At 35.8% G+C, this 17,452-nt stretch overlaps 1 protein-coding gene across 4 annotated transcripts; it reads left to right on the top strand.

Annotated features, from left to right (window-relative positions):
- The first annotated feature begins 1,709 nt into the window (after positions 1-1,709).
- Positions 1,710-17,452, top strand: LOC109066306 (major facilitator superfamily domain-containing protein 6-B-like). Of its 4 annotated transcripts, XM_019083326.2 has the most exons (8): positions 1,710-1,986; positions 3,169-4,723; positions 11,716-11,813; positions 14,220-14,381; positions 15,029-15,127; positions 15,219-15,496; positions 15,739-15,745; positions 16,786-17,452. In XM_019083326.2, exons 2-8 carry the CDS (start codon positions 3,171-3,173, stop codon positions 16,794-16,796), a joined length of 2,208 nt encoding a protein of 735 aa, XP_018938871.2. In that variant the 5' UTR covers positions 1,710-1,986; positions 3,169-3,170; the 3' UTR covers positions 16,797-17,452. The 4 variants fall into 4 exon arrangements, 3 of the variants coding, with proteins under 3 accessions (XP_018938871.2, XP_018938870.2, XP_042620121.1); XR_006160858.1 differs by having other exon boundaries at positions 15,219-15,745; positions 16,786-16,919; XM_019083325.2 differs by lacking the exon at positions 15,739-15,745.

Raw genomic sequence — 17,452 nt, 5'->3', positions numbered from 1 at the left:
CCTCAAATGTCAACTATACATCGGATTGGTTTCTTCTTTAAATTATAAAAAAGTAAAAATATGAATAGTGTTATACTAAAACTAAAATTAAAACAATGGGAAAACCCTTAAGATGACATGTAGAAAGAAAGAAAAAACACATCTTAAGTACACAGAATAACATAAGTGGATTTTGAACGATTAATTGCCGCTTTGAACATAATTGTGGCATCTAATCTAATCTAAAACCCTAATCTAAAGCCCTAATCTAAACCCTGGTTTATAAAAAGCCATTCACAGATTCTTCAATAAGCATTATAAATACCACTTGGATACATGCAGTTAACAGCTAAGTTATATGGAGTCCTGAATGAAGTAAATTGTACAATGCTACATGTTATAAGTGCAAGTACACTGTTTAAATAAACTTTTGCCTACATAGTACATATCAATGAAATATTTTATTTTCAGTAAATAGCCTGTATATTGACTCCTGCTTGTATAACAGGCATATATTAAATTTTTTGCCAATTATGTTTATTAGCTAATTTACATTTAAACATATCAGACCATTTTAACTTTGTCATTTTTGAATCTAAAAGTAGGTTAAAGGTAAAAAATAAATGAATAAATAAATAAAATAAAATAAAAAACCTTTACAAAATGAGTTTTGTTCGACTTTTAAGTATCATTCGGTTACATGTCTATTTTCATTGTGGCGTTATTTGGGAGTTAACTTATAGCAGAGACGCGCGACCAAGCTTCAATATACATTATCCTCGTTGCAATTGAACCCGTTTAATGTAGTGTAGGTAAGATTTTCTTTTACCTTGTTAAAATTTGCTGAATTTTTTCGAGGTTGAAGAAATGTCACATTTGCTTTCCATGTTGGCGTCAGTCTATCTTTGCTAGCTTCTAACTAGTAAATGGTAAATTTGCGCCAAAATCGTTTATTTAGGACGCAAGGCCTTTGACTTCGATTCATATGTTCATTCCGGTGAATCGATTCGTCTTACTCGGTCTTCGCTCTTACATGTAGCGTTGGAAATTCTAATTCATCTCGGTGAATCGGTTCCTCCTACTCGGTTCTCTCTTCATGTAGCGCTGGGTGGTTCATGAAAATGAACAGATAAAAAATGACTCACCGATTTGAGTCCTAGAACGGCTCGTTTAGCTCTTCAATATTTAAAGCTGCTGTTTTCGAGTTGGTTATAGAAATTATTGTGTGTTCTTTCTCTATAGTTGTATTTATTATAAATGTATACGAAGTTTGATGCTGTCAGTTACCCTGATTGACACATAGTTTTGTGGCAAAAAATAATATTTATATACTATATATTCAAATAACTGTTGAACATTTTGGCAGCTTCTTATTATTATTTAAACTTTAGTGAGCGCCAGCAGATGTCGCTGATTCATCACTAGAGTTGGATCATTTTGCTGGAGTTCGCAGGTCAAAAATGGGTTAGCTATCATTTCTAATCAGAAAATGTATATAAATATATAAAAATATATTCAAATATTAAAAAAAGTATTTTACCCCACATAGAAGTTAATATAAACTATTTAAAACTATAATAGAGACTATTTTAATTAATTAAAAATCCTAAACATAATAAACATCTGACTGATCTTAGACATGGCATCGTCTCTTAGGCACTATGCGGGAAAACTTAAAAAAAAAAAAAATTCAAGAACAGAGGAACCAAACAGGGTGTCACAGCTGCTGATGACATCAATAGGAGTAAGACAGTCCCACAAACACTGCTGTTGCGCACATCGCAGGCAGGTGAGAGATTGACGTCAGGTCGGATGAAAACGGAGGAATAAATCTGCTCCTATGCGCTTTCCGGAATCCCTCTCTTTTTGAGGACAGTTCATAGAAAGTGAGCAGAAATCCAGGATGGTGATAAAATGATGATTGGACGGAGAGAGCAGTCTGTTGAAGGGATCGTCCTCCTTCAGCGCCAGACGGTGAAATAACATAAACTTCCACACAACAACCGGGTAAGTGAGCTCTGTTTCGAGCCAAACCGCTGCCTGTTTTATACTGAAACACTGTGTGAAAGATAATGGATGATCAGTTATGTTTTTAAATACATTTAGGCATTGTGTTTGTGCAATGTTAATGCAGGTCGGAGCAGGATGTGTGTGTCACTCAGTTTCAGACAAGGGACTACACCCAAGTTTATTATGATACATGATGTTACCGTTTTGAATGTTGACTGTCCTTAATATTCATTCCACTGCACAATGATCTCCACCTCTCAGTTGCATTCCTACGAATGTATTTTTTACTAATACTACCTGATGTTCAACATTATATTCACTTGATGTGTAATAATCATACTAATTCTTTAATATCGTTAATCAAGGGCAGTCACATAACTTAGATTTACAGTCAGGTCAAAAATAGCCTATATATCATACACTATAATATGTTATATATGTATTATATATAAATAGTCTAACCTGTATATGAAAATAAATAAATAAAGTAGCACTCAATGAACTGTTTTGCTTCATTGGACATCAAAATGGTTTAATGCACAAAGGTAAGCAATAATTTACTTAATATTAGACATTGCATTAATCTTCCTATGAACTGTATAGGCAACAATATGTAAATTATTTGTATAGGTAAATACAAAAAAATGACAATTTCTGAAATGCATAACAACAGTAGTGTGATTTACGGCCTTTGACATCATCACAAAATCATATAGGAAGTTTATGTCTCCTCCGTTTTTATTTTTAGATAATGTTGCCGTTATTCTAAATGATCACTGTATTATGAACATGAGCCTATAGGTATGTGGTTATAAATCTGCCATCTTTGTTAATGGACATCCACAAATGCAATGCAACTAACTAATCACTTAGAGCTTTAGGAAAAAGCCATCATGACAATGCTGATTGGCTGATGGTACAGCAAGAATCTCTCAAGCTCTTCATGACCATGAACTATGTTGTGAGAGGCAGCAAACAAGGGGGAAAAAATCCATAAAGTAATTTTTGGTTCTTCAGGGTAATGCTATGGGATTTTCCAGCTAAATGGCCATGCTAATGCTTATCAGCCAGATATTGACCAAATGGTTGTGCCCCAACATTGAAGAATTGCAAGTTAACTCTACAATGTGAAGCCGTTATCCACTATGTCCTTAACAGATGTTTATGTCTGTCTCACAGAAATGGCGAGTGATCGGGTGGCCATCCTTACGGATGATGAGGAGGACCAGAAGAGGAAATATGTTCTGTCTGAACCATTTAACACTCTGTCCCTGGGGCAGGTGGCAAACACTACACCGTCCGGTCAAACAGCACTGCCTGCCCCCAACGACGCACTCCCTTCTCAGCCCTCTCAGAGTATGGACTGCATGGAGAGGTGCTGTGTGCGAATAAACAATCGTCTATTGGTTTCCAAGGTATTCTACTTCTTCTTTTACTCCGCCTATGGCTCTTTACACCCCCTGCTTGCAGTTTACTACAAGCAGCTGGGAATGACACCCAGCCAAAGTGGCCTGCTAGTCGGGATCCGTTATTTTATCGAGTTTTGCAGTGCACCTTTCTGGGGAGTAGTGGCGGACCGCTTCAAGAAAGGAAAGGCGGTGTTACTATTTTCTGTACTCTGCTGGGTATTCTTTAACTGCGGTATCGGCTTTGTCAAGCCAGCTGCTATGACCTGTATCAGTAAGGACCCTACTGTTGAGGCACCAAACAATTTTACAAACTATACGCAAACTGGTAACCGTACCAGACAACGAAGATACTTGATTGAGGATATGTACTCTGCTCCTCCGCATTCTCAGCCAGTATTAGCAGCATATAGACCTCACTCTAGATACATTCGAAGTGCAAATGTAAATGCCACAGGCACTTCCTCTGGAAACTCTACTGAGAATCCTGTCGGCATTACTATGCTGTCTAACTCGACAACAGTGTCGCCCCGTACCTCGACACTTACTTCAAAATCTACCTCAACAACTGAAACGCACGCTACCACTGCCAAACTCAAAGAGAATATCATAGTGTTTAATAAGGAACAAGTAGATACTATATTTCTCTTGATCCTCTTGGTCATTATTATTGGTGAGTTCTTCAGCGCCCCAGCTGTGACCATTGTGGACACTGTCACTCTTCAGAACTTGGGCCAACACAGAGATCGTTACGGACTCCAAAGAATGTGGGGATCTCTGGGATGGGGTGTCGCTATGCTGTCAGTGGGCATTTGGATCGACCACACGCACATCACAGTCTTCATTCAGGGTTCGGGTTGTGTCCAGCCTGACTACAAGAACTACCAAATTGCATTCATAGCTTTTGGAGTCCTGATGACCGCAGCACTTATTGTGGCAACGCAGTTCCACTTTGACAACAGGGTTTATCGGTTAGACGAAGAAGAGGACAAGAAGGAGGATGCGGAAATACCTCAAGTCATTCAGGAAGTCTCGTCTCCAGAGTCCAGTTCAGATGATGCCCCCGTGTGCCTCGAAAGCACCCCACAAACTTTTCCCTTCAGAGATCTCTTCTGGATCATTTGTAGCGTCCGCTATGGTACGGTTCTCTTTGTGGCCTGGTTCATGGGGTTTGGTTACGGTTTCGTGTTCACCTTCCTCTTCTGGCATCTGGAGGACCTGAAGGGCACCCCCACTCTCTTCGGCATATGCTCGGTGCTCAGCCATGTGTCTGAGCTGGCCGCTTATTTCATCAGCCACAAACTCATTGAGCTTCTTGGACACATCAGGTGGGAACCTAATTATGTAAAATATATGGCATAATTTATACTTAACTGCACTTGTATTGTAAGATTATCTACTACATTTACATTTGGAAAGTGGGCTTGGATTATGAATTTTAATTTAGGGACATTAAATGCACTTTGGAAGTCATATTTAATTTGTTTTAATGGCAGGTATGCAGATGCTAGTCAAAGTAGGATAACCACTAACTGCTTGTATGTTTGTTCAGTCCACTTTCCAATGCAAGTGGTAAGCTGAGGCTTCCCCTGTTATTTGGGACTTTCACACTGACAGCAGTTTGTCTAAATCATGAGTCATTCAGTTTCAGTGAAAGCAGACAATTGAGCAATTAAGTAGACAGTTTAGCACACTTCAACTTTTATGCAAATAAGCAGTGGCAACTAAGTGCAGGCCATGTTCTGCTAGAGTTGGATACTAAGGTGAGGTGAGAGCAAGTTCACACAGAAAGTGTTTTTGTTCCACTCTGCGGTTAATTGTTGAACTAGATTGAGGTATTTAACTGGTGCATCGTGTCTTGCTACTTTTAACCAAATGTTTTAAAGCTGTTCTTAAATGCAATAATGCTTCCTGTGTGAACGGACTATAAGAATGCCTATGTAGACTCTGCGACCTCTTGCAATTTAATCGCTTTCATTGTGAACACCCTTGTATGTTGCCAATTATAGTTGTTTCTTTAAACTGTACCTAAGCAAAATATAGCTCTTAAAACATGATAATTACTGTCCAGAGTTTGGGCAGGATGAATGATCTGTTTGGTTGCAGTTTTACCGGAAAATATATTAATTCGGAAGTGTCAGTAAAAATCTATTGGAGGCCACAGCCATGAAGGAAACATCATCTGAAGCAAAATGTGACCCTGGACCACAAAACCAGTCTTAAGTTGCATGGGTATATTTCTAGCAAATTCCAAAAATACATTGTATTGGTCAGAATTATAGATTTTTTTTTATGCAAGAAATCATTAGGATATTAAGTAAAAATCATGTTCCATGAAGATATTTTGTAAATTTCCTACCATAAATATATCAAAACTTTTTGATAAATTATATGCATTGCTAAGGACTTCATTTGGACAACTTTAAAGGTGATTTTCTCAGTATTTCGATTTTTTTGCATCCTCAGATTCCAGATATTCAAATAGTTGTATCTCGGTCAAATATTGTACTATCCATGCAAACCATAATAAACCATACATCAGTGGAAAACTTATTTATTCAACTTTCAGATGATGTATAAATCTCAATTTCGAAAAATTGACACTTAAGACACTTAAGTTTTGTGGTCCAGGGTCACATATTATTTTACTATTTAGTATTCATAATTTATGTAAATAATATTAATGTAAATAAATGTAGTTTATTTATATTTATAGTATTTACTAATACTTTAAATCAGCTTTTATATTTAGATTAAGTTCAGCTTAAAGTGAATGGATATAGTTATAAAGGCATATTTTTCCTTATGTTGTCATTACATTCTGATTGCTTTAAAAGAGCTTGTGTTTTACTAGATTTACTGACAAAATGATATTCAGTTGTCTCATTATTATTATTTTTTAACAGTCTCCTTTACATTTGGTACAGTATGTCATAGACAGGTGTCCTCTGATGTTCACAAAAGCTAAACACTCTTTTATAATGTATGCTCAGGGGTTAGTGTTGAGCAAATCTTTGTATGGGAGGAGCCAACTATTTTCATTTTAGTATGCTAGTTTATGTATTTTAGACCTGTGCCTAAACAACGCATTCATGCAATGGAAACCATATCCTGGTTGCGCAATATTTTATGAGAACACAACCAAGCAGATCTGGTCAAAAGTGACATAAATGCACTTATTTCTTGTCCCATATCTGTGTTAACACATAAAGACTGGCAGAGGCTCACAGGGAAAGTTCAAAGGTTGTTTAAGATGTCTCAGTAAGTATTGTTGACTTTGGCTAAGCTCTAAATGGGCACTGCCTGGCCTGGGCACACTATCGACAACCAAGATGCAGTCCACCCTTTTCCAGGATGTTTACCATGTGTATGTGGGCGCTGGAAAACAAGCACTTGGAAAGGTCTGCTCACATCCTCAATCTTCTTTGTGGTATTTCTCAAGTGCGTGGTATTTCCCAGAGCACTGGCTCTTCAGAGTGAATAAGATGAATCATTTAAAGATAGCTCAAGTTGTACTGGTGGCTCAGTCTTTGCATTGTTAATGATGTAAACTGGTAGCATTTGGCAGACATTTTGCAATACAGAACCCTCAAACCAGTTTCAGTAACCACTTCCTAGCTTATGGAGATGTTATTTTTGTCGACAGATGCTGTTTTGTGTAAAGCTGATTAGTTAGCATGCAGCAAACTGCATCTGCAGGTATTGTAATTCTGCTGCGTAACAGAACTGCAGCTCCTTGCAACATATAAGATGATTTCTGGCCTACCATACAGAACTTGATTGTTAAAAAATTCAAAAATAAAAAGCTAATGGACATGAGGTGGTGAAACTCACAGAACTGCTGCTGCTCACAATATCTCACAATGTGATTTTATATCTCAATATTGTTTCATTATATTTCATGATGTGACTATATACCACAATTGTCATTTCTCACAATGTAACTTTATGTCTCAAATATGATTTTATATCCCACAATTGTAACTTTATTTTTCACAATGTGACTATATCTCACAGATGTAATTTTATATTAATATATATTGTAGAACATTTTATATATTATATTAAATAATATATATTTCTACAACAATTTACTACATTTTTATTTTTATAGTCCTTATAAATTTAGTAATAAATTCCTGTGTTCTACATTTAAAAAAAAAACATCTATAGAATCTTCTTATGGAGACAGAAATGTTTTGTTAATGTGATACCTTCGGTTTTGTCTCTGTAGCCTTTGTTAAGTGGCTTGTTTTTAGTCATGACTGCAGAGAGGCCTGTAATTTTATCCTGCCATTAGTCCCATCATACATTGTCTAGGCTTTCCAGCATTGATCTGAGCTTGCTTCTTTTGTTGATCAATTCTTAAGCTTTATAAAGGCAAAGGGTATGGCAGAGCCAACATAGTGTACAGTGAAATGTTCTCTGCAGTTTATAGAGTCAACATTTGCATGGTTATCTCCCAGAGCTGCTTTTGCATGAAGTTGCATGAAGATAGGAGTTGAAAAGCTCCTGTTTAAACGTTTTTGTGTAGGTTTTTGGTGTTAGCATGCTTAAAATGCACAAAACTGTAAGTAAGCTGTTAGTAGGTTGATTTCTCCAAAACATGTAAACACTGTGGAGGAAATCATTGCTCTGTTTGAGATTCCTGACCAGCCTGACAGTGACTCAACCTAAAGCGTAAGATTGGGGCGGAGCTATGTATTTGTTCAAGCAGTGATGGACAGGCAGAGTATTTATGAAACGATCATTATTTTAACTAAAGTCGTGATGAAATGTAAGTAGTGATAGATCTTTTCTTCTGTGTTATGTACATCCCAGTTAAACAAATTGTAATTTGTTTTAATTGTTTAAACTGTTTTAATTATAAAACAATTTGTAGGTTTTTACTTTCTTTATAGATTATATAATATAAATTAGTAATGAATTCTGCAGAAGTAAGCTGTTTGAAGGTTGATTCCCTCAAAATGTGTAAGCACTGTTGTTCAAAACATTGGTCTGTCGAGCTTCCTGAGGAGACCGACAACAGCAACACTGACTCAACCAATGGTGTGAGTTTGGGGTGGGGCTATGTATTTGTTCCACCAATGGCAGATGGGGAGAGTGGTTAGGAAACCTGTTTGGAAACAATCTTTATTCTATTTAAAGTTGCAATGAAGCAAAAGTAGCTACAGTCGTTTCTTCTGTAATTTTACGTACATCCCAGTTAAAAGGATTATCGGAAAAAAATAGGACAGGGGCTTCTTTATTCATTGAATGTTGTTTGTATCAATGCAAGCTTGCAGGCGATCATAAAAAAGGGGAGGTGTTTAAGCAAACTGAATGTTTGGAGAATTCAAGAAATATGTCTCCTGTTGTTTAGCCGGAAGATTGGGATATGTTGTTTTCATTAAAAATCACTTATTAACAACATGAATACGAATGAATCATATGAATGAATTGTTCACAATAACATGTATTTAGAAATTACAATCATAATATCATTTATGACTATAATTTATGCTTAGTGATAGGGATGTAATGATTAACCGCGAGCCGATCTTCAAATATGTGAAGATTTAATTCGGTTGAGATGCTAAACCAATCGCGATTCATTTAGGGGTAGGAGTTTATATGAATGCATGTCTAAGGGGAACTTACTGTTTTTAGAAGAGTTTAGATGGTATTTTTCTTTTCATCTTGCCTCTGTATAATGCATATTAAAGTTCATATGTGCAGCGCTGTTTAAAGGGAAAAAAAAGTGCAGCGCTGTTTTGTTTTACAGCAGAAACCAATGAAACACTTTAAGCGTCCCCTGCTGGCAGAGAGTAAATCTGCGTTTCATTCAGCTCATCCGCTGTTTCATGCAGATATTTTTATCTATAGTTTCACAAAACTGAAGTCAAACCGTTCTGTTTTTGCTTCAAAATTTCAGAAAAAAAAAATGTTGCATGCTCATGTTGCATGTATGCAGCATCTTTGTTTGGATCATGATTAAAATGCAGTGGTTGCCTCAAATTTTAAATGGAAAGAGCAGAGATAATGCCTTATTTTGTTTATATGAAGAGATTTATTTTTATTTGTGTTACTTATTTAATTTGGGGCTTGTTTTAAAATTTCAATTTAGTTTTTTTATTTACATTTACATTATATTAAAATTTTGTCATTTAGCAGATTCTTTTATCCAAAGCGACTTACAAATGAGGACAATAGAAGCAATCAAAACCAACAAAAGAGCAATAATATGCAAGTGCTATATTAGTATATTATTATAGTTATATTTCAATTTCACAAAGAAATGTGCAGCATTTTGTCAAAGCAATAATAAAAGGACATAATTTATAATTTATCTTAAATCTCATTTTGTTTAAAAAATAAATAAAATCGTGAATCGAATCGAGTCGTGAAATCAAAATCGTGAATCAAATCAAATCGTGAGTTGAATGAATCGTTACATCCCTACTAAGTGATGCTAGTAGCGCAGAAATGAGACGCTTCATTTTATAAGATTGTTTTCCAGGAAATAACTTTCGAATTAAACTGGTATTAATGACATTGAAGTAGTTTTTTCCTGTTAGAGATTCTGTGTTTGTAGATTAGCACTGGTGAGATCATTCATTCAGGCATAGAGCTTAGATTCTCTGCCCGAGCCCGAGCCCGGACTCGACCCGACCCGACCCGCGGGCCGGGTCGGGCCGATATTTCCCGCAACCGTCCTCGGGCCGGGTCGGGTCGGGCCCTTGATAAAGCACGTCACATGTCATGCGCAGCGTCGCATTCGCAGTCTCGCACGCGTGACGCATCACACCTGCTGTGCGTGTTGTACTATTCAGTAGCTTAAGTGCCACATGGAGCTTGAAGAATCAAAGAAAAAAAATTAAAACAGGAGAATTAACTTTAAGCAAGTTTGGAGGAAAATCGGAGGTATGGAAACATTTTAAAACTAGTCGTGGGGAGTGACAACATATGTGTTGGCTTTGTCTCGTGCATAAAATGCGGCACGCTGCTTGCCTATGACAGCAAAAAAAAAAAAAAAAAAAAAAAAACCGTCTTAGGCCATCTTTTTCTGTGTTCATCATTGTTCACTGTTTATCTTTTTATTTTTATTTTTTTTCGTTTCTTCATTCGGAATTTCAGATCCATTTACGATCCATTCAGTTATATCTGAATAAACAAACAACGAAGTTTACATGCTCTCTTCCTTGTCGTATTATTCATTAAGATCATAATTAAAAAATGCACGCACAATTATGAACTTGATAAATGTTACAGATATGTTACTATGCACAAACAAATGCCTTTCAACTTACATGTGCAAAATTCAGAATTAAATGAATGTGCTGCAATTTGTACAAAAAAGAGTCTGTAGTAGCATACGTGTTTTAGCCATTAAATAAGCACATTTAGTTTCAAGTTTAAGTTTTGTTTTGAAGAAAGATTTTCTTTAAGGTGAATTTCGTTTTAGTATAAATTGTATCTTAATTTTAATACATTTTTCATCAACCAATTGCCTGGATTTAATACATAAAAAGCAATATAGCAGACAATATAATAATGACATGGAGGCGCCGGCGCGCCACGGTCACACATACACATTTAAAACTCACCGAATTTACAAATGCACATCTTGCTTGTTGCTCACACACATATTATGTTGAAATAACAATATGTTGAAGTAACATTATTAATAATAATGAATCTTTAAGAATATTTAATTGAATGCTGAATGTTGTGCTTGTTCAATTTAATAAAATTAAAACTTTAATTATGATAATTAAAATAATTTAATATTTAATATTGAGTGGCCAATTTTTGCTCATTTATTAATAGTATTTATATTATATATATATATATATATATATAATATATATATATATTATATATATATATATATATATATATATATATATATATATAGCCTATATATAACTGCGCAGCTCCCCCCCTGTAGCCTAAATGATCTAGCACAGCAGCACCTGCGTTAAAAAAACATGGCGCCGCCCCTGGTTATAACGGCCCACATATTAAAAATGGTCGGGTTTATATCGGGCTCGGGCTCATAATTACAGTGAACGTGTCGGGCCGGGCCGGGCTCGGACACAACATGCTCGGGCTCGGGTAGGGTCGGGCTTGATTTGTTGGGCCCGATCTAAGCTCTATTCAGGCATTGAAATAGAGACTGACGTCACCAGCAAATGCAACACCCAGCCCTAACTACAATAGGCCTTATAAACCAAACTGGTTTAGCTACACCCATTGTGATATTTTCATTGTACAGAAAAGCATTGTTTCATATGTATGAATGAAATATGACATGCACATGATTGTTTTCTTTTTTCAGAGTCCTTTATATCGGACTGGCCTGCAACACTGCACGCTATCTGTACATCTCCTACCTGGAGAATGCATGGATAGTTTTACCCATGGAGGTGCTTCAAGGTGAGAAATAAGGTGTTTTTGTGTCGCCCGACAGGCCTTATCTAACAGAAAGTGGAGTTGTGATTGGTGGGCTGTGCTCTTGAGTGACCACAGCTGATGTTCGAGTTCATCCAAAGACATGAATCAGCTGTTTTTGCAGTATATCTGACACCTTATTTCACATCAGACATGCTGTTGCAATCACACAGTTACAGTTTAGAAATAGACAGGTTTAGGGCAGCGCCGTTTGTTACAAAACTGAGAGAAATGTTACTGTTACTTAGGCTAGATGGTACAATATGTTGTTCAATATCGGTTGTTAGAAGGGTAAACTCTTTTATTAAAATGCCAAGACATTTGAAATTTTCTAAAACAAGGTTAAAAGCCTGTTTAACTGCTTCAGCCACTATTATCTTGGGACTGTGTTGACTATTGACACTGTACAGGATGACCCTGTTCCCATCACATGGAGCTTTAACTGTGACTAATATGATATTATATACAATATTGTTAGCTTGCTATCAGTTTAAGTCTACTCATTTATATATGCAAGTTCTAAAGAAACATTAGAGGCATATGAAAATACAGTGTGAGATCAATTCAAGACGACAAAGAACTTATTTAAGGAAGTTGTTTGGTACAACATTGAACAAAGTTTATTTGTTTACATTTGGTAAACAGTTTGTTTCATTAATAAGTAATTCAACTGATTTGAATGGTTATATATACACATTTGTTATATTTTACTCAATTGTGGAAGAATTTAGAGTCATAACTGTTTTATAATATTAATTGTACTGTTAAGTCTAAGTGTTAATCTAAGTGTTCTAAAGCACTTTTGCCAGACTAATGAATCATTTGTAATGCATTTTCTAGGGGTGCACGATAAATATCGGCCGATAATTAATGTGCAGCTGTTACTACACAGAGCCGTTGTTAACCGACAAGCTGCGCAAATCAACGCTGATAATAAACGTGGATTTGCGCAGCTTGTCAGGTAACAACGGCTCTCTGTAGTAACAGGTGCTCAATGTGAAATCAAGCACCTGATGGAATTTACCGCTGATTGGAGAACCGACGAGATGTGCATTAATTAGTGGCCGATATTTATCATGCACCCCTAGCATTTTCTTGTTATAATATAGGCAAACCAAAAGATTAAATTGTTCAAGTAATAATTAGTTATCAAATAATCACAGAAGATAAAGTACCTTTCATTTGTAAGGTAAATTCACTAAATTTTACAAAATATGAATTACTATATAGATATTTAATTTATAACATATTTTTGTTGAATTGACATTAAATATCATGAGTTACACTGCTGACTCTCAGATTTAATTATTCATATTTTATTTTCTCTCCTATTTAGTTTTTTTCATTTGATTCCTGATTAACTTTTAAAGGGATACTCCACCCCAAAATGAAACTTTTTTGTCATCAATCACTTACCCCCATGTCGTTCCAAACCCCTAAAAGCTCCTTTCATCTTCAGAACACAATTTAAGGTATTTTGGATGAAAACCTGGAGGCTTGAGACTGTCCCATAGACTGCCAAATAAATAGCAGTGTCAAAGTCCATAAAAGGTATGAAAGTCGTTGTCAGAATACTCCATCTGCCATCAGATGTGCAATCTGGGTTATATGAAGTGACAGGAACACTTTTTGTAAGTGAAGAAAACAAAAATGACGACTTTATTCAACAATTCCAGTCACAAAAACAGTCTCCTCTGTGTCTGTCCATATCACCGTTTGCTGTGTATGTTCTTCTGTATCATCCGCGCCACAAGGACGCGCTGTTTTATTTCAAATCAAAGCTAAATACATGTAGAAACAGTGCATCCTTGTGGCGTGGATGAAACAGAAGAGCATACACAGCATATGGTGATATGGAGAGACACAGAGGAGACCGTTGACAAAGGAATTGTTGAATAAAGTCATCATTTTTGTTTTCTTCACTTACAAAAATTGTTCCCGTCACTTCATATAACCCAGATTGCACGTCTGATGGCAGATGAAGTATTTATAGCTTTTATGGACCTGGATACTGTTATTTATTTGGCAGTGTATGGGACAGTCTCAAGCCTCCAGGTTTTCATCCAAAATATCTTAAATTTTGTTCCGAAGACGAATGGAGCTTTTATGGGTTTGGAACGACATGGGGGTAAGTGATTAATGACAAAATTTTCATTTTGGGGTGGAGTATCCCTTTAAAGATCACTTGTAACAGAATAAAAGCATATTGCGTAATACTTGTATAGAGCTGCTTTTTAACATTTTAGTTTTCAACATATTCATATTTGCTTACCAACTGCAAATAGTGTCTTACTGTTGTGGTCATATATTTTACAAAGTACTCATGAGTAGTCAATGTTTATGCATTCAAGCAGATGCACAAGTGTTTGCTTATGTTAATGTGTCATGCAGGTTTGACAAATGCATCAGTGTGGGCGGCATGCATCTCGTATTTGAGCGCTGCTGTTCCTCCAGCTCTGCGCACATCAGCTCAGGGGATCCTGCAGGGGCTGTACCTGGGGCTGGGGAGAGGCTGTGGAGCCATGCTAGGAGGAGTTTTTGTTAACTTCTTCGGTATGACATCAACAAAGACCATGTGACATCACAGACTTACCATACATATGCCTCATGCATGCTTTTAAGCTGTTATATATTTAGACACACAAAGAGTCAGACTCTTGTAGTAAAGGTGAATTACTACATTATCCTGTATCCAAAACTCTATGAAAAATGACTTTTTTTTTACTTAAATACTTATAAATCAATAAATCTTATTTGATCAAAAATACAGTAAAAACATCAAAACTGTAAAATATTATTACAATTTAAAATAATTGTTTTGTATTTGAATATATTTTACTAAGTAATTTATTGTGTAATGGCAAAGCTGAATTTTCAGCATCATTACTCCAGTCTTCAGTGTCACAAGATTCTTCAGAAATCATTCTAATATGCTTATTTATTATCAATGCTGGATATATAGCTTTGCATCACAGGAATAAATGAGATTTTAATGTATATTAAAATAGAAAAATTGATCCCAAACTTTTGACTGGTATGTATTTATAATTTTTTTTTAGAAATGGATCAGACTTTTGGGCCTTACTGAACATAAATAGCCAATTTTAAAAAAGGATGATGAGAAAGCTTTTAGATTGTTCCCTTCAGTGTGAATGTTTCCTCTCAAGCTTCCTTTTTCATCTTGCAAATTTCCTGTTTAGGTGCTGCAGAAACCTTCAGAGGCCTCGGTATGGCCTCTCTGGTCACGTTACTCATCTTCTTTCTGATACAGTGGCTGTTAGGTCAGAACGAGGATAAAAGTACGTTCCTGCTGTTTTACAACAAAAAGGTCATTTTGCTGGAGTAAAACCTGCGACAGCTTATTGATTACGTCTTTGTGCTCTTTTACAGAGGGCTCGATGTTGGCTGAGAACATCCCAGTTCCCTCCAGCCCAGTGCCTATCGCCACTATTGACTTAGTCCAGAACCAATCTGCATCTCAGCCGAATCCCGAATCGAAGACGCCTCCTAAGAAAACCAGGCATCAGGAAGAGCAAGAAAATGCCAACAAGCCAGCCTGGGTGGTGTCTGCTTCCCCCTGGGTCACCATCGCTTTCGCACTGTATCAGATCAGAGATACGGTTGCATTGTCAAAGAACAACCCCTGTGGTGAAAGTCAAGGCCCGCAGGTAGGGTGGCACCCTTTGTGATTTGGACATAAGGAGGTGGTGAAAGTTTAACTCTTGCTGTTTAATAACATTTCATGACCTTTTTCCTGCTAGTTTTCTTATTTATACCTGTATTAGTTTGTCATCTTGGCTTTTTGGTGTGTAATTATTGTAAAAACCAATATGGAAAAACTTATACCTTTTATAACTTTTTACTGAATGATTAACTCTTTCTCTTTGCATTCATGCTGTCATTTTCTCAGGGGAAAGGTGAGGAAAAATATCTGTCTTTGCACTTTGTACACAAAAATGCACGCAGTCCTGTCACAGTCTGTTATTGCATTTCCTCTTTCATTTTTCATGTACTCTTGGATAATTAACAGAAGTCTCACTAATACCATTGTACAACCTACTTTTTACCAAAATAAATGCTTTTCTGTTGTCAGCTTTGTTTGTCCTTTCTTAAAAGACACTTCTGTGCTTCAGCTGCTTTGTGTTCAGTTTATTTTCATTTTTGAGCAAATGTTTAAAGTCAGGACATCTTTTTTGTTGCTGTTTTGTTTCCTCGCATTTGGCACAGTTACATATTTGTCATTGTAAAGTACACATAGTGTTTATATTTGAAGTCAAATAAATGCTTGCTTGGTGCATCTCACGAAACATTTCAAGATGTCCTGGTTATATTTTACCCCTTAAGAATATATATATTTTAAAAAAATTAATTAAGTATTAATGAATCATAATAATTATTGTTTGTACTGCCTTTATTTTTAAATAGAAAAGGTATTACAGTATAACTTAATTTAGTCTTAAATTCAGTCTATAAAAATAAAAAGCATCTAGCTGGATTATGGTAAAGATAATTGACAGGGAAAATGGGAATTATTTAAAAAAAATCTTTTCAGGTCCATTTGGTTTTTGATTGTATTTTTTATTTTTATTTTTATTTATATTTATGACTTTTAAATCCACTAATTCTGACATTTTAGTTAAGAAAATGTATAATTTAAATTGTGAAGTATTTATGTGTCATGGTAATAATTGTTTATAGTGCCTCTATTTTTATTAAAATAAAAGGAATAATTTCATTTTATCTTAACCCTACAGAGAATATTTTAATATTATTTAAATCTAGAAATTTTTATGAAAATATCACAGCTTAAATCATCATGATCCTAAAATAGGCTTAATTATTTGAATTTTGGGGTGAAATTACTTTTTTTTTTTTTTTTCATTCTAAAAACAAATAAAATGTACCTACCTTAGTCATTTATTTTAAATGTTTACCTCTATGTGCCCTCCTCTTGTAGGAGACAAATGAGCAAACTTCAGCGACGCCACCTGCTGATGAATCCACATCATCGCAACCCAATACATTTAGTCCGGCAGAATATCACTCACAAGGACCTACTACCAGTGCATTCATTCCTCAAAACACACATCCTGAAGAACCGCCTCCATCCACAGGGAGAAAAGTACCAGTAGAAAACTCAACTCCATTGCCATGACATTCCAAACAGCTGCCTCCAACAGCACAACCACAATCAACAATCAACTGAACTTCTTTGGGATACAGCCTTATGATTTAGAGACATGGTATGGGGTGTAAAAGATGACAGCTGATGTTGGACCAAAAATATTATGTTGGCCTACAGGTATTCTACATTAGCAGAGGCAATAGAATCAGTATGCTTTGCACTGCCACAGTTGATGTCGTGCATTAGTTGTAAAGGGCTTGCAAGTCTTTGTACAGGGTCAGTGCCTATGAGGAAATCTGCATATTTCTGAGTGATCAGTTCTTATAATCAAACAGCTGAGGTGCTTCAGTATATTCATGGGACTTGCCATTGCAGTAGAGAAGCATAGTTGCTTTGCACTCCGTATAAAATGTTATTTTGCTACTCATGCTTCCATATTTCTTGTGACCAAATTTAAATATAAAACACCTACTGTGTATTAAATAAAATGCTAAAGCCA

This window comes from Cyprinus carpio, chromosome A9 (assembly GCF_018340385.1).
Source record: "Cyprinus carpio isolate SPL01 chromosome A9, ASM1834038v1, whole genome shotgun sequence".
Classification (NCBI taxonomy): Eukaryota; Metazoa; Chordata; class Actinopteri; order Cypriniformes; family Cyprinidae; genus Cyprinus; species Cyprinus carpio.
This window is presented reverse-complemented; position numbering and strand designations above follow the sequence as displayed.

Bases quoted from the DNA above. Each gene is read 5' to 3' on its own strand.
- LOC109066306 (XM_019083325.2), top strand. From the start codon at position 3,171: ATGGCGAGTGATCGGGTGGCCATCCTTACGGATGATGAGGAGGACCAG. The intron at 14,382-15,028 runs GTATGACATCAA...TTTCCTGTTTAG, and splicing joins AGTTTTTGTTAACTTCTTCG to GTGCTGCAGAAACCTTCAGA. The intron at 15,497-16,785 runs GTAGGGTGGCAC...CTCCTCTTGTAG, and splicing joins GTGAAAGTCAAGGCCCGCAG to GAGACAAATGAGCAAACTTC.